At 40.2% G+C, this 22,722-nt stretch overlaps 1 protein-coding gene across 1 annotated transcript in view; it reads left to right on the top strand.

Annotated features, from left to right (window-relative positions):
* Positions 1–12,871, top strand: part of LOC306972861 (retinal-specific phospholipid-transporting ATPase ABCA4-like) — a gene marked incomplete at its 5' end in the record, with an annotated part of 73,491 nt that extends 60,620 nt beyond the window's left edge. The window contains 12 exons of the mRNA XM_079569568.1: positions 436–583; positions 738–861; positions 1,851–1,980; positions 3,324–3,447; positions 3,607–3,669; positions 4,382–4,488; positions 5,810–5,951; positions 6,082–6,216; positions 7,996–8,099; positions 10,225–10,317; positions 10,442–10,691; positions 12,637–12,871. Coding sequence (XP_079425694.1) covers positions 436–583; positions 738–861; positions 1,851–1,980; positions 3,324–3,447; positions 3,607–3,669; positions 4,382–4,488; positions 5,810–5,951; positions 6,082–6,216; positions 7,996–8,099; positions 10,225–10,317; positions 10,442–10,691; positions 12,637–12,753 — 1,537 coding nt within the window. The 3' untranslated portion in view covers positions 12,754–12,871. The remainder of the gene's footprint in view (positions 1–435; positions 584–737; positions 862–1,850; positions 1,981–3,323; positions 3,448–3,606; positions 3,670–4,381; positions 4,489–5,809; positions 5,952–6,081; positions 6,217–7,995; positions 8,100–10,224; positions 10,318–10,441; positions 10,692–12,636) is intronic.
* Positions 12,872–22,722: the final 9,851 nt, after the last annotated feature.

Raw genomic sequence — 22,722 nt, forward strand, 5'->3', positions numbered from 1 at the left:
AGGTGTTGAAAGTTGAAAAAAATTAGAAACCAGGCTTCACAGTTGCTTAAAACGTGCAGAAAGTGCAATGCCATCTAATGGAAAACTAGCTTGTTTCGCAGCCCACATATGGAGGAACTGCAGCAAGGGTTGACAATGTCGGCCCTGAGCACCGCGGTTATAAAGCAGTGCAACCAGAGGCTTTTGGATTTAACTGTCTTTAGTATTACGCTCATGATATTGAGAATGATATGAGAGAATGATATTACAATGTTTCACTTAACATGTTGTCTTCTGTTACATTGAAAATAAAAAAAAGACTAAAATGGAAGTAAATTTGGGTTCTTCAGACATTGTGTGGATCACTATTGCGATGCGAATAATTTGGAGCTCTACAGTACTGCCCCTGTGGACAGATAAGGAGATTTGATGTTGATTGTATGTTGCTTTTTTAAGGTGGTCCGTGACTCCCATGATGTACCCCATGTCCTACGTCTTTAACGTCCCGAGTACGGCCTACGTGTCCCTGTCCTGCATCAACCTGTTCATCGGCATCAACAGCAGCGCCATCACCTTCGTCCTGGAGCTCTTCGAAAACAACAGGGTGAGAGAAGCAATGCAATTTAGTAAAGACTCTCAAAATCATATTCATTCATAAAAACACAGGGTCATACAGTTGCATATATTCCTATTGCTCTTCTTCCATGACTCATCCTCATCCCATTTATCCGTTTTCTTTCTCCTGCATGTGTGGACAGTCTTTACTGGCGTTTAACGAGTGGCTGAAGACGTTCCTGCTCATCTTCCCTCATTTCTGTCTGGGCCGCGGTCTGATCGACATGGCCATGCGCCAGGCCGTCACTGACGTCTACGCCAGGTTTGGTAAGAATTTAAATAACATCTTCAAGGCTTTTTTAGATGTAGCTTGTTCATGACGAGGAAAGGGTAAGGCAATCAGACGGAGAGCTCTTGTGAGATGTGTTGGTATGTATAGAGGTGGGATGTTGCAAAAGGGGACATGAGGGTTAATTCAAATCTCTAAATATGCATGTTTTGAATGAGGCGCACACAAAATAACCTTGCTTTTCAAAGGAATATATCTCCTATTTATCGCAGAGCCTTTTCATTTCTTCGCTCCCTGATGCTTATATCACCACATTTTAGATGTGAATATGAGAATATTGCATTTATTCATGCATTGACGTTTTTAACCATGCAGTCAGGCTGTATCCGTGTAAAAAAAAAACATTTGTGTTTGGTTGCATTCATGTAGGTTATGCATCCATGTGTGTGCTTGTGTTTTACTCTCTTAACCCCCGCCTGAACCGAGCACATTTCTCCAGTTTGGCTTTGCCCAAATCAAAAAGTAAAAAAAAAAAAAACACATGGCGACAAAATCGAGGAAGAAAACTGAGGTCAAATGCGTGGCCAAAAACGTGCCGGAAAAGCAAAAAAAAACAATGAAAATCAAGGAAAAATGACAAAATTGTGACCAAAAAAACATGATGTAAAATGCAACAAATAAAACCACCAAAAAAAGACAAATGAGCAACAAAAAAGCAATGAAAAAGTAACCAAAAATGACTCCAGGGCTTCAAAAATGTGACCTATCACTTGTGTAGGTCTTAGCTTTCAAATAAGGCATTACACTGTTGCTCTCCAGTGGATAAGCTTTTAGGCAGAGGGTAAGGGGGTCAAGTAAGTCCAAAAGCAAAGCGTTTATATCTGCTCATTGTCTTGCTTTGTCAAGTAATATTGGTGATACAACAGCACTTTGTCTTATGTGTGGCTGATTTCATATTGACTTTATTAAACTGTATCTGTGCACATTGAGCTGTTTTTGTATCAGTTCGTTTTGCCTGTGTTCCCAGGTGAGGAGCACACTGAGGACCCGTTCAGATGGGACTTTGTGGGGAAGAACGTGACTTTCATGGCGGTGGAGGGATTTGTGTACTTCATGCTCAATCTGCTTATTCAGTATCGCTTCTTCATGGAGCACTGGTAAGACCCAATGAAGTTATTTGGATGGTATATGTATATTATCTATACAGAGGTGCCATCCCCAACAAAATAGAAAGTCCCAGGAAACCAGGAAAGTCCCATTGAGATTAAAAACCTTTTTTTTCCATTCCTGGCCAAGAGGCAGCAAAAGATACAGTTGCAGATACAGTTGTAATGTTACACATTACAATGTAAAAAGGTCAACTCAAGTGCTCTCAATCTGGCCTGAAAAGCTTTTAATGAAATAATAATAATATTTTCCAGTCTTTTTGCAACATGCTCCATGTAGAAGGAGCAGAGTGAACAAAGCCCTTTTTCCCAGTTCTGTAAGGCCAAATGGAACAGTGAGCAATAAATTAAGTAAGTAACACTCCTCCGTGAGATTAAGTTATAAACGTAAGAGGGCAGAAGACCAAGCATGGCCTTATAAATAAAAGTATACCAATGACCCAGCCTCCTGGAAGGCAAAAAAAGGCCATCCCACTCGAGAATACAGTTCACAATGATGGGTCAAGGCCCTGCAGTTAGTAATGAACCTCAGAGGAGTCTGATATACAGTGTCAATCTTAGACATTGAGCAGAGGCATTATGTACAACAGGTCTCCATAGTCTAAAATAGAGAAAAATGTTGCAGTGAAAGAATGTATTTCAAAAGAAAAAGCCCGATTTGAGTTTAAGTTTCTTCACAAGATTGTCTATGTAGGGCTTGAAAGTCATCCAGCAAAATATTTGTAAGTAAAAAAAAGTATTTGTGAGTGTGAACCACCTCTATGACATTCCCTCTAGTGTGGACACTAAGGGGATCATTTGAGGAACCTTCTTAGTGTTTGAAAACGACATTAGTTTGGTCTTTTCAGCATTGAGGACCAGTTGTAGCTGTAGAAGTGTGTGCTGGGCCACATCAAAAGCATAGATTCTACAGCTTTATTCAATCCAAAACAGTACATTTTTGTGTCATCAGCGTAAAAATGCATATTAGCGTCAGACACATCTTGTCCTAATTCATTAATATACATGATGAATATTTAATATTTTCTATCCTTGGCTAAAATGTTCTCAAACTGATGCTAATAAAAGGGAAAAATCATGTGATAAAAACCCATCCATTGTCACAGTCTCAACTTTCCCTGCTGATCGTACTGTTTTATATAATATTCTGAATTGCGTTGTTTTTGTTGTTTCTGCAGATGTTACCAAGTTTCCAATCAATCCTTTTATGAGTAAACTGTACAAATATCTAAGCAACTTATGCAATGATATGACAGTGATCCAGTTTGTAAGCAGATAGTTCAAAACTGAGAAGCACAAAATGAATGAATTATTTTTTGTTTTGCACATTATAGGTTCCCCGCCAGTCCGCCCGAGGGTCCAGTTCAGGAAGAAGATGATGATGTGGCCGAGGAGAGACGAAGGATTTACGAGGGAGGCAGTAAGTCCGACATCCTGCAAATCAGAGACTTATCCAAGGTAATATATTCATACAGCTGTGCATTACTAATTGCATTTAACAATAATATTATCCATTACTTTCACATTTGCTTTCGTATGATCCGTCGTAGTCTATTTTTTTTTTTCCTCCTGAAGTCGTGTTGAAATGCAGTGTTTGACTTTGTTGTTGCTGCACAGACCTATGTGGGCAGGAAGAGGGCAGCGGTGGACCGGATTTGTGTGGGAGTGCCAGCAGGAGAGGTACAGCCACAGACGAAACAAGAACATATGTGTTTATTGTAGCAGCTTATAGTGAAAATTTGTATCTGCATTTGTTTAATATCATCTTTACAGCAGTGGGTCTCAGCTGGTGTAGACTTGAACCATAATCCAGGGATTATGAGCCAAAACCAAAATAAAAGATGACTTTGTTATAATGTAAAGTACCGTATTTTCCCCACAACTGATAGAATTAAATGAGCCCATGAATCTGAAACTATGATCAAATCAACTCTGTTACACAATCTTTGTTCCTATACATCTTTAGAAATGTATAGGAACAGTATTGTCATCACAACCCCTTTTTAAAGACACAGTCAGGAGCCTCTGTTGCCTCCTGAGGATATTTATTTACACATTAGTTTGAACGTTTAAGTCACAGTTTCGAGGATTATTCATTTGCGCTCCTCTCTCTTTGCCGGAAGCAGACTAATGAAAAACTTGGCTGTCAATACGACCCCTCCAAACATCGTTATTCATGCAGTGACATGAACAAACTCAGACTTAGGCCAGAGAGCCGAGTGTTGGGTTTGGCTTCAGTGAGGGGGGGGCAGCTCTGTTTTGGACCTCCTTTTGTGTAATATGTAAATAGGTTTTGTATCTTCTGTTGTAAATCTGATGAGGTGTTAATGTAAAGACGACAAACGACTAAATAAAGTTGTGGCTAATTATCAAATCTCTCTTTCTCTCACAGTGTTTTGGTCTGCTGGGAGTCAACGGAGCCGGGAAGACGACGACCTTCAAAATGTTGACGGGCGACACAGACGTGAGCTCAGGAGAGGCCTCTGTGGCGGGTTACAGGTACTACAGCTCACACTGGCGTCTTTAAAGGAACAGGCCACCGTTTTCACATACTGAAATATGTTCTTACCTTAGCTTAGACGAGTTGATGTATAACTGTCTGGGCTTTGTGCGTGTGCTCAGTCACATAAATGTTGTTAGCATTTAGCGGTAACTACCGTGCGGGCGGCACGGTAGCACAGCGGTTAGTGCTTGTGCTTCACAGCTAGAAGGTCCGGGTTCGATTCCCACCAAGGACGGGGCCTTTCTGTGTGGAGTTTGCATGTTCTCCCCGTGTCTGCGTAGGTTTCCTCCGGGTACTCCGGTTTCCCCTACCACTAAAAACATGTACAATAGGCCAGGATGTATGAGAGTGTGTTTGAGCGTGCGCATGGGGGACGACGGATGAAAATTAGCCTAAGGCTACAATCCGGTGTGGCTTGTTCATTAACTTGCACTGTCCCTACCAAATAAACCATAAATAAATAAATAAGCCTCTCCCAGCAAAGGTATAGCTCCGAACTGAGAAGCTACCAAGCTGTTCCACGTTTTCCCTATTTAAATACAGTCACGTGAGCCTTTGCATGATCCAAGTCTAGTTACACAAAATTAAACATGTCGATTTTCTAAGCGGATTAAAAGGTGCACTATATTGTGAGGCGTAATAATAATCCAGGTGTTATGACGCCTCACAATATAGTGCACCTTTTTATCCGCTTAGAAAATCGACATGTTTAATATTGTGTAACTAGACTTGGATCATGTAAAGCACATTTGTCAAGGCCCAAGGTCAAGATGAGTTAATGTGGCCATTTGAGGAGCATGAATTCCTGAGCATGTAAAAAAAAAGTACGTCTCGAGCCCATTCCTGTGCGGAGTTATGGATTTTTAAAGAAATAACCAGTTTGCTCACTCCAACAGCTTAAATTTAAAAAAAGGAAAGAATTCCACACATGTCCAGCAGAGGGCACTGACATAAAAAGAGATCAGGATATAAACAGCATATTGTAGCCACGTGGTAAATAGTCAGTCTGCCCTAGGGTGGCTGTGGCTACAATAGTAACTTACCGCTATCGAGTGTGGAGTGAATGAATAATGACTTTATGGAGCACTTTAAGAAACATGTGACACAGGCTGATGAGGCACAATAAGTGTAAGCTGTTGTCTTTTATGAGGCCACAGTCCTTTACAGTATATGTGGCCCCCGACACGCCGTGGGGTCTGAATTTCGGCCCGCGACCCAAACGACTTCGACAAGATAAGACACATTACTATGTAAAAACTGTGGCCTATTCCTTTTTTTTTTCAATGTGAATTTCAGCATTTTCTTGTGTGTCCTCAGTATTGTGACGCAAATCCTGGACGTGCACCAGAACATGGGCTACTGTCCTCAGTTTGACGCCATCGATGATCTGCTGACGGGACGGGAGCACCTGTACCTCTACGCTCGCCTCAGGGGGGTCCCGGAGTCCGAGATACCCAGAGTGAGAGCTGTATAAATATATAAAGTGCTACCCCTTAAATATATAAACCTCCCCCTGAAAACACCAGAATAATTTTGTCCCGCGGCTAACTTAAGATTTTATTGGTTTGAGCTCATGACTGTCCCTGTAGGTTGCAGAGTGGGGCATCCAGAAGCTCGGTCTGACTGAATACGCGGGACGCTGCGCAGGGACGTACAGCGGAGGCAACAAGCGCAAACTCTCCACCGCCATCGCCATGATCGGCTGCCCCACCCTCGTGCTCCTGGTGAGTAATACATGCATGAACCAAGAACGTTTTTGGAAAGAGTCCCCCAATCAGAATCATAAATGTTGAGCCCAATCTTCTTTTTTTCCGAGGTGAAATTTAATCAACAAATTCACTCTTTTTTCTACACAGAGAAATAAACTTTTGCAAACCAGATAATGCTGATAAGAACTCATGTCGACCCCTGCAGTAAAATAATATAATTTACGCAAGTGCTTATTTCAAGTGTCTTTCTTGCCTTTGTTTTACTTAATTTAAAGCAGAACTATGTAACTTGTTTACCTTAGTAAATCCTTTTCGTTGTCCCTCTGGGGGTAATACAAGTGTTAATGGGGTGATTGGGGGGTCTTTCAACTCCTCCTGGTGTTTCTGGCCAGAAAACCACAATTGCACCAAGTCACCAGTACACACTAATGGAATCACGAAGAAGAAGCTAACAGGCTAACGGGCAAAGCTAACTGTGGGCTAGCGCCACTTAAACAGTATTTACAGCCAAGTTTGAGTGAAAAAAAATATCTCCATTGTGTAATTGGGTTGTAGCACAATGTACAATATCCCTCCCTCCTTTTGTCTTTTCTGTCAGCGTAGTATTTACTCTCACGGACAATTAATGAGTAAAAAAACGCAACATGCTACGACGCCTGTAGTGCCGCTTATGGCCTCTAGGGGCATGAGTTACTTAGTTTTGCTTTAAAGGAGCTGTCCTTGATTTTTTAAATTTTCTGTATTGGAATAAAAGTTTTGTCCTTTAGTATATGGTAAAAACAGACATTTATCCAAAAAAAAACTGGTTTTAAAGCCTTTTAAACAGTCATAAAATGTCAGGCTAGTCGGTATTTTTTACAGTGACGTGACAATTTTCCTCCCTGAAAGTTGTGAAACCTGGTTTAAACTCAGTCCCTGTGACGAATTTTGATGTTGTAAATGCATTAGGAAAGTTTGAGATGAGTTTGGACCAGAAAATAGCAAATTGAAATTTGAGTGACCCTGTTTCTTTGTACAATCAGGTATAGCTCCTTTTAATGTACTCGTATGCTGCTTTAAAAGTGCATTGTGCAACTTTTTATGCAAAAAAAAAAAAAAAAAAGAAGATATTTGGCCAACTTGCATCTAGCCCCTTTAAATAGCAAAATACAATGTTATGGAAACTTTGGGCTATACCACCATATACTACTCATTCATCCAATCTGAAGAAGCCCAAATACCACAGTTTGTGAGCCACTGATTTACAGTATATGATCGAATAATACCACTATTTCTGACGCTGACTTCCTCGTTCAAAATTTGGGTTTTTAATGCAGATGCGCCCATTAATTACAAGCCTCTAACCCCAAACCAGGTTAAAAATATCTGCATTTTGACACTTTGTACCACAGAACTCTATTTGAATTGTTGTTTTGACATCGCAAACCCACAGCCGATCACTTTGGGGTATTACTCAGAGATTCATAAATGAAACAGTCCCCCGCTGCAGATGGAACACCATATGTGCTCAGTCAGGCCTGGCCGTGTCGTAATCTGCTGGCGACAAGCACCGCCGTCTATTCAAACGGGCACAAACTGTAGATCTTTGCCATATGCTGACAGTTACACAGGTGGGAAGAGAGGCCATGTACTGAAAAGAGCTCAGGGTTTGTGTCCTTGGGCAAGACACTGCGTTCTCTGGCCTGACCAATGTTTGAATGTGGCTTGTGGGCATTGGCACAGTGAACTTGGTTGGACATGTTGCAATAAGCCCTGAAACATATTCATTAATGCAGTGTGATTGATTTTGTTCAGGACGAGCCCACGACGGGCATGGACCCTCACTCCAAACGCTTCCTGTGGAACGCCATCATGAGCGTGATCCAGGACGGACGCGCCGTGGTGCTCACCTCACACAGGTAAAAACATCCCGGGTTAAGGTCAGTTTTTGAATCCCTATATCAGTGGTTCTCACGTGGTGTGGCTTCGGGACCCACCATTACCCTCGGATGACAAGCTGTGACACAAATAGAAATGCAATTCATTATATAACGCTTAAGATGTTGTGTTTTTGATTGAACAAGCAGTAGATGTGCCTTAAATCAGTCAGGGGGGACTGTGTGGTGCTCAAAATGTGGTTTCCCTTAAAGGAACAGGCCACCGTTTTTCCATACTGAGATATGTTCTTACCTGAGCTTAGACAAGTTGATGTGTACCTGTCTGGTCTTGGTGCTTGCCCGTGGAAGAGCTTGGTCCCTTCTTACTTCACCCCCGTTTGGAGCCATAGGAATACATTGGGAGAGGCCAAATGCTAACAACATCTTTGGTCGTTTTGTGTGATTGAGGGCACACACAACGAACAGACAGGTATGCATCAACTCGTCTAAGCTCAGGCAAGAACATATCTCAGTATGGAAAAATGGTGGCCTGTTCCTTTAAAGCTTGTTCTTGTTGAAGCACTCAGTTAGAGAAAGCACCACCTATGTCTGATTTAAGAGACAACTGAAAGAATGGCTTCATTGCCGACAAAGGTGTAATCATTATGAGGCATTAGACAGGAACATATTTTATTTATTTAGCAGGTATAGGTGTGTGAGTGTGAGCGGGAGGGACGAGGGGAGTGAAAGAAATGCACTTTATGAATTGTGTAGTTGTTGTCCTTGCCTGTTTAGTCTGTAATGTACTGCTGTGTGTTTTGTCTTATGTGTTCTGTATTTTGTATGTTCTTTTCTTAGTTTTTAGTTTTTACCTAATGGGACTACGGATAGAAATTAGCCTTGAGCTAAATCCGGCATATTTACAGCACTGCCATTCCATTCCATTCATAAATGAAATTAAATGAAAAAAGACTGAAATTATGATCAAAACAATCCAATAACATTAATTTTAACCGGCTCCAGTTGTGTTTCCATGCAGTTAAAAAAATAAAAAAGTTCCCTGGAATAGACTCATGACATCCTGGAGCATCCTGACCCACTTTTGGGTCCCAACCCACCAGTTGAGAATCACTGCCATATATCACGCAGTTCCGGGGGATGGATAAATGTTTTCAAGTCTCAACTTAGTCAGAACTCCAGATATATTTAGATGTCTTGTCATTACTGTACCTTGCTTTTATATTTGGTAGAAATTTAGGCAACAGATATGAGCATGTTCTCAAAGGCAGGTGTTTTTTAAAACATATGTTATAAAAGATACTACAATCACAACTGAACCTGGTTTGAATTAATCTGCAATGACACATTGATAAGATGTCCACTTGCCTTACTTCAAGCATTAAAGGCGGGGTATAATGCAAAATTGACTTTTTCAAGCTTTACATAGTGTTATTATGTCATTCCCTCATTAAAAACATGCCTGAAGTGTTGCCTTGGCACATTCACGTATTTTTGAGTAATCTGTAAAAACTCTGATGGCGGCCATTTTAGGGATAGCTTTGCCTGAGTCCTCCTAGGAACGCCCCCACCTCCTGGAGACGCCTCCGAGCTTTCGTCACCAGCCGAGTAACCAACCACTGCTCCTCAGCAGAACCCCCTCCCCACTGATGCCTCAGACAGCATGTGGAGGGGGCGTGTCGGAAAGGGTCAGAGGTTCTTAAAGAGACAGAGGCCTATTTCAAGACATTCGCTGCAGCCATTTTGAGAGAGCGAGGCAGTTATTCTAATTTACTGCATTTACAGACCAACAGAAGGTTTCGTCATCATTGTAGTGTGCTATAGACTGGTGCTATGTGATTGAAAAAAGCATAATGCCCCCTCTTTAACTAAGGCCAAGCACTGATTGGAGTTGGTTGGGGCCATGTTGTGGGATTTGGGTGGCAAGCATTAGATCAGAGAGTCCTTTTTGGTTGATTGAAAACTGGCTTCAATCTTTCCTAAATCCATTAAAAGATTTAACACAACTTCTGCATCACACATTAAAATCAAAAATGAGCATTGCAGTTGCTCTGAGTTTAGACGTTAACAAAATCATGTGATTGACTGTGTTCAGTCATCATGATCTGTTAAGTTAATGAGTTAATGAAATGTACTGTATGCTCTGCAGTATGGAGGAGTGTGAAGCTCTGTGCACTCGTCTGGCCATCATGGTGAACGGCACCTTCAAATGTCTCGGCACCATCCAGCACCTCAAGTACAAGTAAGACGTTTTCTTTGTGGACCGTCGAAGCAGAACTAATAGTCACAAAATCCCGAAAGACACAAATTTCCACTCTTCTGACCAAACCCCCCCTCCTCCCCTCCCCTCTCCTCTCCTCGCTCAGGTTTGGTGAGGGGTATGTGCTGACCATGAAGATAAAGGCAGCTAAACCAGGCCAGTGCCCGGAGCTGGAGCCGGTGGAGAGCTTCATGGACTGCAGTTTCCCCGGCTGCGTCCAGAGGGAGAAGCACTACAACACGCTCCAGTACGAGATCTGCTCCTCCTCACTCGCCCGGATCTTTCAGCTGGTCGTCTCCAACAAAGAGCGGCTCAGTATCGAGGACTACTCTGTGTCCCAAACTACGCTGGACCAGGTGGGTGACCGGGTCTGGAGGCTAAACTCAATATACACAATATGCATGTCCAGACTAACAGTGGCATGAATGGTGGGCAGCAGATGTGAGGTCAATAATCACATAGTTAAAATATGAGGAGGTAACAGGTTATTTAGTGTTCATGAGTCTGGTGGGAGAAGGAGAAAAGCTGTTCATGTGGCAGGAGGTCGTGATCTGGATGGACCATAGCCTCCTGCCTGAGAGGTGAGGGTTAAACTGTTCGTGTCCACGGTGAGAAGGGTCAGCTGTGATCCGACCTGCACGCCCCTGGATGAGAAATGAATACTTTTCATGTCGTTGTCCTCCTTTAGAATATTGTAACCTCACACATTTATGAGGGGAAAAACCCTGTCTATTTAATTACATAGCATTTCAGTGACAATGACCCTGGAAAGTGAGCCTGCAAGTTGTAAATTGTGCTTATAAACTGGTCCCTGTGAGGAATCAGGATATTACAAATATGTTACAAAAGTTAGGAATAAATTGGGATCACAACAAACATATATATTTTTTGTAATGAAAAAGAAAAATCAGATATTTTAAACAAAACAAAATTTAAAAAAAACATTAGAAAGCCTGTAAGACGCTAAACCATTAAATACAGTTTTCCTTGTGCCTAGTGTCTTCACATTTTGATTTATTAGAATTTTTTATTTTTTTATTTCACAACCTGGGAAAAATATCAGGTGTTGGGCCTTTAACCTTTTAACCCCCTTCTTAACCGAGCGCATTTTCTCCGGGCCAGCTTTACACAAATCTAAAAGCTTCTGGACTGGAGCTTACAACCTAGAGGCCAATGTGACTCCTCACTTAATAGCTAAGACCTACACAACGGATCAAAACTTTTTTGTCGTTTTTTTTGGTCATGTTTTGGTCACTTTTTCATTGCATTTTTGTCACTGTCTTGTCGCTCTTTAGTGGTGTTTTTGTTCATTTTCCAGCGTTTTTTGGTCACATTTTGGAAGTATTTTTGTTGGGTTCTCGTCTTTTTTTAATTGCATGTTTTCGGTGTTTTTTGGTCGCTTTTGGTTGTTTTCGTCACATTGTTTTTGTCAGCTTTTTGTCACTCTTTAGTGGCTTTCTTGTTGGTTTTTTGTTGCGTTTTCATCACTCTTTCGCCGTGTGTTTTTGTCACTTTTTATTGTGTTATTGTTGCTTATCTGGCACATTTTGCAGCCTAGCTGATACCATAGAAATGCACTAGCCTAGCGCCACGTAACTCTTCAAATATAAGAACTGCATGAATTACAAAAAAAAAATATCTCCAGAAATCAGCAACACTCTGGATAACCAGGAAATGAGACCCCATGTCAAAAATCCTAAAGTATCCCTTTAAACTGGCTCATCTCGATCAGCGGCTCCTCTCCGAGCTCCCACTGGGTTCCCTATTGACGCCACCCTTCTTCGGAAACTAATTTTGATCACCAAATCGAGAGCTTTGCCTTTCGGCTGCTCCTTCTTCATCACAACAGTTCGATACTGCAACCTCGCCTGAATCCTGTTCTGTCCTGACAGACAAACACACACACACAAACTCCAAACATACACTATCTTAACAAAAAATGAACTGCTGTTGACCCAAAAGCTGTAATCTCCTCAGTCCACAGAAGATAACTCTTTCCTTCGCATTGGCATTTCACGTGACATTTCCCAAATACTTTCATCCTTTCAACTTATCCTCTATCTCCTTGCATCCTCTTCTCTCACACCAACTAACTCCCCCTTCACTAAGATCTTCCTGCTTCATTGCTTTGAAAATATAAACTGAACCCAATGTGTTATTTGCCGTTGTGAGATTGCATTATCATCGCTATGGTAACGCTGTGCACAATCACTTTATCTGATGTATAATTTAACCAAAAGTCCACTATTTATCCCGAAGTGTTGTTTGTTTTGTAGCCAAAAGTCTGTGTGTTTCTCGCAGGTGTTTGTAAACTTTGCCAAGCAGCAGACGGGAGAGGACGAGGACACGACTCTGCACAGGCGAACAGCGACGGGGAGGAAAGACGTCAAAATCTCTCCCACCAAGAGGAAAACATGAGCCAAAACAGCAGCTTTGCAGTCTTTTTCAGCATCCACAACTCGTGATCTCACCGCCATGTTATAGTGTGTCATCGCCAACATTTTTTTTTAGCACAGGCTTAAGCTGTGACCGGGTTGTACGTATGTGTAAATACAGTCTGCATTATTTATTTTTTTCGAAGCACTTTAGTAGCTTGGGTTTGCTGTATTTTGTACATGAAAGAGACATAGACCAGTATTTTGTAAATGTGCCTCTGGTAGAGAGATACCTATAATGGGCGCATGGGTGAATTTCAACCTGAAAAGACTCACAGAAACGGAATGACGGTATGAGTGTTTTATTAACGAACATGAATCATTATTGGGGCTCAGACCCCGGCGGAAGACTGGACGAACGATATGGAATGCATGGCTTTGACAAATGATAGCCATGATCTTCCCGCGAGCCTGGACCCTGGTGGTGGAAGAGACCTGGGTTGGCCACTTGATGAGCAGAGCCGAGGAGGAGCCGGGCGGAGAAAGGGGTGGAGGAGGGTCGTAGCACGGCTGAGTGATTGACCAGGGAGCTTAAAAAGGGAATCCTGAGCGATGAACGGCTGATGAGGAGATGAGCAGCTGCGGTGATTGGCTGTTGTGAAGGTGCAGCTTGAGCGGGGTCCGTGATTGGATGATTGGAGTGCGCTGCCGGTGATGAGGTGATGAATGAATGCAGCTGGTAGGTCTTCCAGGTTGAATTTGCACATAAGCTTCATTTGTCTTTTAGCTCATGCTAATTCCCTCGCCAACTTTAGGTCTTCGAGGTACTTCTGACCAAGTTTCTGGCGCAATATCTGAAGAAGGGTCCTTTTTAAAGCAGAACTAAGTATGCCCCTAGAGGCCATAAGCACCACTGCAGGTGTCGTAGCATGTTACGTTTTTTTACTCATTAATTGTTTGTGATAGTAAATACTACGCTGACAGAAAAGACAAAGGGAAAGAGGGATATTGTACATCCAGTTACACAATGGAGATAGTTTTTGTCCCTCAAACTTGGCTGTAAACACTGTTTAAGTGGCGCTAGCCCGCAGTTGTTAGCCTGTTAGCTTCTTTGTGATTCCATTAGTGTGTATTGCACCTCCGGGCCGGTGCAGGGAAAGCTGCAATTGTGGTTTTCTGGCCAGAGACACCAGGGGGAGATGAAAGACCCCCCAGTCATTCCATTAACACTTGTATTAGAGGGACTACAGAAAGGATTTCTAAAGATAAACGCGTTACTTAGTATTGCTTTAAATACTGAATAATCTTAGTTGGTCACTTTGTAATATTGCCAATATCATCGAGGTAGGGAGTATTAAATGAACGCCTGAAGGGGTATCCGAGACAAAAGAAAGTTGGGAACTACTTTTTACTTGTACTTGAGTAAAATGACTTCAAAGTAATGTTGCTCTTACTAGAATAAGTATTTTGGCTAATCTACCCACCTCTGGGTAGAAATGAGCTCTAGAAGTTAATAGGCCATAAATAATGTGCTCATACATGGCCGACCTTAACCTGTACCTGTACTATGAGCAGATTACCAGTGCTTATCAACACCTTATTAATACAAGCACCCCTTAATATAAAGTGATACCAATGTTTTTTCTTCCTTTTCCCGCTAGTGCAAAAAGTCTCATTTTACATACCGACAGAAATCGAAGTAAAATATACTTATTTCAAGAAAATGTCATCTGTTTTTGGATTAGTTTTGCAGTGGTGCGCTGCGGTTGACTGATTTACGAATGTGCAAAGTGCTGCACAAGTTTCCCTCCCCGCTTATTAAATGAAATAATATATGTTACGTCGTCGAAGTCTCTCACCGCATATAAAGTGTTTACAAAACGCTGGTCTACTCTTTTGAATAAAAAAAAAACAGAACTCGGCTCTCATTTTATGTACTGTCGCACTTGTTTACCGCTTGCTTCCTCTTCAAATCGAGTTATTGCTTTTTTCGACAACTTTTGCTACGACATGTCACACGGGCACAGGAATATTTTGAAAACTTTCCGTAGGTATGAACTGTTTTCTATACGTGGCTGTTCTAGTCTGGCTCATTTGAATATGCAGTTGAAATAAAAGCTTCCTTTTTTCATAATAACGCTAATCCCGTGGTGTGTGTTGTTTATTTTAGTCTCGTTGTACTTTAAAGCGTGTGTCATGTTGGGTTTTGTTCTCAGCAAGAATCAAACAGTGGCTCACAGTTATGTTTCCTAAATCATGATGCAATCTTTTCCCCCTCACTCTGATGTCTTCTGTAAAGTAACGTCATCTTTCAGTCGTGACAGTTTTCATCGAGGTATCGACGCTGTGGACGGAGCTGGGATTAAACGCTCAGCCTGTCCAGTTAATGTTACTTTACTGGTCTCTATTGACGTGGGGTCTCCAACCTGTTCCCCCTGTGAGATGCTTTTATGAGAGAGCTGTCATGCTGTGAGGATACTTACTGTAAGTGCTCGAGTGGAGGATAACCTGGATGGTCAGTATGTTATTTAACTCTATCATTGATCATGATATTGATGCACAGAGAGAAAGACAGTGTATCTACCCGTATATTCTCTCATGTACCATAATCGTGGAGCTTAAAGGGACTTTACGGAGTTTAAAAATGTTAAAACCCATAAGTATTTCCCCCCCTACATGTTCCAGCCATGTCCTAATGTGTAACTGCCTCTAAAATCCTGCACTGTCTCTCAAATTCGGGTCTGAAGTGCCGACATGCACAAGCTTAATATAGAAACTGCAGTTACGCGTAAGACCTGAGGTGGCAGTAGTGAGTATAAAATGACCAACTTGCATCTAGTCTCTTTAAAAATACACTTAAAACCTTATTTGGGTGCTGCTTTGATGTTTTATAATTTGAAAATATTTCTCTGTAAGAACTAAGTTCTTAAACACCGCCTGAACAGAGCACATTTTCTCCAGTTTGGCTTTACCCAAATCTATAAGCTTCTTGAAAAAAGTGTCACAATGGCAACGAAGATTAGACAAAAACAAGGGTGAAAATGCAATAAATAAGAGCAACACAAAAGTGACAAAAGCAATGAAAATGTGGCAAAAATCCAACGAAAAAGCAATGAGAAACAAATGTCCAAAAAGTGAGTGTTTGTAGGTCTTAGGCGGTGTTAAGAGGTTAAATGGTAATAATGAAATGCAAGCAAAAGATCGGGTGCAAATATTGACTGGGCTCCTCCTGCTGGCAGCTAGAGGAATGATTTTCTTAAAAAATAACTTTAAAGTAACAATTGTCTGGAAGGTTTTCACTGCAGATGGACCCGCTCACCAGAAAACCAAAAAACAATTGATCGGGAGCGTCCTAGAGACGACTGTGATGGAGCATAAAGACGCCATGTTGACCACTCATACAGCTGCTGGGTCACTACGAGGTCAAATAAAAAATATGAACTTTTTTATTATATAAAAAGTTGCATAATGCACCTTAGAAGTTGGACGTACAGCATTTGATTCGATAATGTTAGATTATGGGCTTGTGAAGAACAGTTTCTTGGGTTTGAACAGTGAAGTACAGAGCGAGGCGCTGACACCGTAGAAGAAGAAACAGCTAAATTTAACAGCTTTGTCCGAGGATTAACTCAAAACTGTGTGAATGTTTTGAAAATACAACTTCAGGTCTGTCTTCAACAAGGGAACAACGTTAAAATATGGTTTAAACCTCAAGGAAGTCCATGTTGTCTGATATGTCCTGAACGTCTGCTTTTCTTTACACAAATATGACAGAACAGCTTCCAGAAGTAGCTCCCCATTGCTCCCCATTTATGCTCTGACACAGAACAGAAGCATCGAGAAGAGTGAGATGTGAGATGTTCAAAAGTTCAAAAGTAAAACCATTAATTTACCATGGAAAGTGGCATCTTGACCCATGGACAGATTTTTTTTAAAAATAAGACTCTCAAATGACTGACAAAAGTACTTATTTCAAGAACCTTCTGAATTGCACTAGAATACAGGGAAATGAGGACAATAAGCTACTGATTAATAACCATATACCAGAGAGTGACATTATTATGGACCCCCATCATTACACTCAGTGGTATTCGATGTCACGTAGCATGAGGAGCGCCCGCATGCCCACAGGGGTCCTGGCTGTAGAGTGTCACCTTTTCCACCAAGCCCGAGTTTGCGCCACACTATCTATAAATGTGATTCAATACACAAGTTGTTTGCCAAGACAATAATCCCATTTGGCTCATTAAGCTCATAAATGAAGCCTTTGTGGCGCTAATGACTGGAGCTAAAACTGGTTGGAGACCCCTGGTGTTGGAATGACATAAGGGCGCACATGAAAAACATCCCAAAAATATCTATCTGTATGACATATTATTGTAGCATCAATGTGCATCAAGCTTAAATATATGCAAAAAACATAATTTGAGCATTTGTAAACTAAATTGATGGTCCATTTTTTTTCTAATTTGCTTTTACTATAATCCCTTGGCCACGAGAGCCGCTGCCAAGTTTAGCGAAAGTGTAATTGGGGGCAAGTTTGCAGGATCCATAAGTCAGCAAAGGTTATTTATCCACTGCGCTGCAACTTTCTTGAGCACTTGCGCTGCTGCTTAGAGAGTCCAGAGATAGAAGATGGTGATTGGAGATGCTGAGATGTTGATTGCTTCAGACCATCAGCATTTGTTCACATCCGTTCAATCAACAGCTTTCAGATGGGCCTGTTATTTATAGAGAGTTGGACAATGGGTAGATGCCTCATCCTCCTCCTGTCTGTCTCATTGTCATGAACAACTAAAATCCTGTTGACAGGAGTTTTGATGGTTTGCTTTGTTGAAGCAATAGAAGTGAAGTTTGGACAGTCTGGATTATAAGTTCTCAAACTTTTCACATGAAGAACCTCTATATTTCAATTCCTGAGTACCAGATAAAGATCAAATCAGGTCAAAAAGGTTAAAATATACCTAAATTGAGCAAAATGATACATGAACTGGGTGTAAACCATGTCAAAACCAGAATAACACAATTAATCTTGATTGTAAACTAAATAACATTTTGCAGCTGTTTCTATACAGACATTTTTTCTTGTTAATCATATAAAGGTCTAGGTTCAGCTGAACATTCTGAATGACCAGGTTATTCCATCAATGGATTTCTTCTTCCCTGATGGCATGGGCAAATTCCAAGATGAAAATTACAGGATCCTTTGGGGACACAGTGTGAAAGACGAGACATCATTTTCACACATGGATCGGCCATCACAGTCCAGATCTTAACCCATTGAGAATCTTTGGGATGTGGAGGAGGAGGCTTTACACAGTGGTCACACTCTCCCATCAGCAATGCAAGATCTTGGTAGGAAAAAAAAGGTATATTTCAAGATTTTTTTTACACATGGCCTCATTTCCTAGTTATCCAGAGTGGTTTTGATTTCTGGAGATATTTTTGTTTTTTTATTCATGCAGTCCTTATATTTGAAACGTTTAGTGGTGCTAGGCTAGTGCTAGGCTAGTGCATGTCTATGGTAACTAGTAGCATTACTGCATTATAAACAGTCTGACCCAAGCACAGTGCACCTGAGGCCAATCACTTATAACACCAGACTACCCATATAAATGTCTGTGTTGACTGAATCATTTATGAATTTTTTAAAAATGCATTTAAAATGACTTATATTTGAGCAGCATCGACTTCCTGGTTGTAAGCTATGCGGCGGAGTGATCTGCTAGGTTACCGGATCTACAGTAGTTTGTTTACCTGCATTACTACACGTGGAATTCACAAAGGAGCTTTCTACAAATCAGATATGGCAACGTTTGGAGGACGACCCCATGATTTTGAAGAGGTTTTTAATGCAGGCTACTAGTTACCATAGACACGCGCTAGCCTAGCACTAGCCTAGCACCACTAAACTCTTCAAATATAAGGAATGCGTGAATCAAAAAACACAAATATCTCCAGAAATCAACAACACTCTGGGTAACTAGGAAATGTCAAAAATCCTGAAATATCCCTTTAATGAAACAACGCCACATTGAATGCGTGCTGATTTTTATAATGCCTTTCTGTACATTTTTCATTTTGTACATGCACACGTTTTTTTCCCGGGGACACAACAACAGTATGTATTGGTAGGACATAAGATTACCTATTCAAAAAGGGAAAAACAAAGAGGTGGGATTAGCTTCTGATTAGCTGAGCCACGGTCACCAGCAAATTGCTACATGGTTCCAAGATAAATGACTATTTTCTGACTCAACTGAGAACTAGAGTTGAATAATGACGAACGCATCATGAAATCAGCTGTCATAATGTATCGCAGTTTTATCGTTTACGTTCAAATTGTCTCTCTGCTCATTTCCTCTTGTTACGTTTCAACATTTCCCTTCGCCTTCGCCTGACCCTGACTTGTCTACAATGGGCTGGTCCTTTCTGCTGGCGGCCCGTAGCGCAGTCACACTTCAGGACGGCCGTATTTGAAGTTTGCAGCAGGAACAGAGGGAATACGTGATGAGGCTGGATTTAAAATGCACGGCTCAGTCTCTGCTCCGGCGCCTGCAGCCGCTCTGCCCTTGAGAAAACTTCCACTAATGTTTCAGTCTCATGCATCCGCCCACACCGCAACCACACACTGTCGCAGCTCGGCGCCGGCACATGTCAATAAACCGCTCCTTTGTTTTGCCCGCTACACTTTTACCCGATGTTTAAATCAATCTGCTTTCTTTTCCCCATGCTGTGATTGGTAGCACCGGTCTATAGGCTGGAAAGAAAAACATGACGAAATGTGTTCCAGGCATGTGACATCTAAACTTTTCGATCAGTTTGTTGGTCTAAGCTTTCAAATGAGGCGTTACACTGGCCTATAGGCTGTAAACTCCAGGACTTGGACTCCAACTTGTGGACAAAGTATTTAGATTCACGGGGATGAAGTTAGAAGCGACCAAGCTCTTCTGTGTTTCCCCTATTTAAATATGGTTACGTGAGTAGTTACACGATCCAAGTGTAGCTACACAAAATTAAACGTGTCGATTTTCTAAGCAGATAAAAAGAGGTACTATAATGTAATAATCTAAAAAGCTTCTCGACTGGAGAGCAACAGTGTAATGCCTCTTTTGGAAGAAAACGCATTGTAACTTTTTTGTCACGTAGTTGGTGCATTTTTTTAAGTGTTTTTGTCGCTCTTTTGTGATTTTTTTGCTGTGATATTGTTGCCTTTCTTGTCACACTTTTATGGCTCTTTTGTTGCTGTGTAGTTGTCGTTTTCGCATTTTTGTTGCATTTTTGTCACTTTATTGTCAGTTTTTGACGCTTTTTTGTTGCATTTTTGTCATGATTTTTTGTCACTTTTTTGTTGCATTTTCGTCACATTTTCGTTATATTTTTGTCTCTTTTGTCACTTTTTTTGCACTTTTTTGTCGAATTTTGTCGAATTTTTGACATATTTTGTCACTTTTTTGTCTCATTTTTGTCACTTTTTTGTCACTTTTTTGTCACTTTTTTGTCGCATTTGCATTTTTGTCTCTTTTTTGACTCATTTTCGTCAATTTTTGTCACATTTTTGTTGCATTTTTGACGCATTTTTGTCACTTTTTTGTTGCATTTTTGTCATGTTTTTTGTCACTGTTTTTGCACTTTTTTGTCGCTTTTTTGACACATTTTTGTCACTTTTTTGTCACATTTTTGTTGCATTTTAGTCCTGATTTTTTGTCACTTTTTTGTCTAATTTTTGTCACTTTTTTGTCGCATTTGCATTTTTGTCGCTTTTTTGTCGCATTTTTGTCACATTTTTGTCGCATTTTTGACGCATTTTTGTCACTTTTTTGTCGCTTTTTTGTCACTTTTTTGACACATTTTTGTCACTTTTTGTCGCATTTTTGTCACATTTTTGTCGCATTTTTGACGCATTTTTGTCACTTTTTTGTCGCTTTTTTGTCGCTTTTTTGACACATTTTTGTCACTTTTTTGTCTAATTTTTGTCACTTTTTTGTCGCATTTGCATTTTTGTCGCTTTTTTGTCGCATTTTTGTCACATTTTTGTTGCATTTTTGACGCATTTTTGTCACTTTTTTGTCGCTTTTTTGTCACTTTTTTGTCTAATTTTTGTCACTTTTTTGTCGCATTTTTGACACATTTTTGTCACTTTTTTTGTCACATTTTTGTCACATTTTTGTCACATTTTTGACAAATTTTTGACACATTTTTGTCACTTTTTTGTCGCATTTTTGTCACATTTTTGTCACATTTTTGTCACATTTTCGTCACATTTTTGATGCTTTTTGTCACATTTTTGTCACTTTTTTGTCGCATTTTTGTCACATTTTTGTCACATTTTTGACACATTTTTGTCACATTTATGTCACATTTTTGACAAATTTTTGACAAATTTTTGTCACTTTTTTGTCGCATTTTTGTCACATTTTTGTCACATTTTTGTCACATTTTTGTCACATTTTTGACGCTTTTTGTCACTTTTTTGTCGCTTTTTTGACACATTTTTGTCGCATTTTTGTCGCATTTTTGACGCTTTTTTGACGCTTTTTTGTCACTTTTTTGTCGCATTTTTGACACATTTTAGTCACTTTTTTGTTACATTTTTGTCACATTTTTGACAAATTTTTGACACATTTTTGTCACTTTTTTGTCGCATTTTTGTCACTTTTTTGACGCATTTTTGTCACTTTTTTGTCACGGTTTTTTGCCCCTTTTTGTTGCATTTTTATCACTTTTTGATTACATTTTTGTCCCTTTTTTGTAACATTTCAGTTGTGTTTTCATCACATACGTCAGACAGTTCCATTGTTTGTTTTCCGAGTGTTACTGAAACGATCATTATCTGTTTTTGTTATTTTCACTGGCCTGTGGAAAACCAATGTGCACCGTATCTATTATAAATAAATAAATTAAAAGAATCGTTTGTCAGGCTGTGATTAAAATTGAAATAATAATAATGGCGCTTCTGCATAAAAATCAGTAAAATAAATCTTCACAGCTGGAGCCAAAAAACACAAACATGTTTTTAGGGGGATTTGCATAATTGATTGTTGCTGTGCGGCTCCAGCTCCTGTAAACAGTTGCACCTGCGAGGAACACTCTTTTTTTGATGGGAAAACAAAATTTTCTAAACGTTTTAAATCCACCAGCTGTGACTCGCAATCTGGGCACAATTTAGTTTTTAGCAGCGCAAACAAACTGAAGTCGGCAGAAAAAAAAAGGGAGAAAAAAGAGAAAAAATAATATCTTGAGGATAAAAAACCAATATGTGGCCTGAGGAAGAGAGATGTTGACAAGTGCGCTGCCAGCTGCCACTCTGCCTTTAAAAACATGTCACAGCCGATTCCAGGACGGTTTGGGTTTCCGCTTACTGCAGGGTTAAGGTTTTGTGAGATTTAGACTTAGATTTATATTTGTGCTCTTTGTGTCGTGCTTATCCAGACGCTTAGACTGTTTTTCATTGCATTACTTTCCAGCCATTGCAATAAAGGTCCAAGGGGAGACCGGGGCTGTTTGTCACACTTTATATCGAGAGTTCACTGCTCATCAACAGAGAATCCCACAAGAGTCAGAGCTGCGTTAAATGAAAGCTTGAACCCTTGACTTGAAATACAAAAAAGTTTATGTATTTGATTCTATTTAATTATTTATAAATGCTCTATAATCTATTATTTATTTATGTATTTACCGCAGCATTAACTATTCTTCCTGGGATCCATTTTTTTTTTACTGTTACTTGAGATGAGTAGTGATATTATTTTGAAGTATCTGTACTTTTGAGTGTATAGTTCTCTTTTTACTGAGTAAGCGGAAAACTGAATTTAAAAAGGAAATTAAAATGAATCAAAGCGCAATTAATCTAAACCTGTATTAATTTTCTTGTGTCTCATCATAAGAATTATGTTGTTTTTTTCTGGGGAATTATTTACACATATCAGAATTTTCACCATTGTTTTATGTTTTGTCTCTGCTTTATCAACATTAAACCTTAATCATGCATCCTATACAACATTTACTCAGG

The sequence above is a fragment of the Gobius niger genome, assembly GCF_951799975.1.
Source record: "Gobius niger genome assembly, chromosome: 13".
NCBI classification, from domain to species: Eukaryota; Metazoa; Chordata; class Actinopteri; order Gobiiformes; family Gobiidae; genus Gobius; species Gobius niger.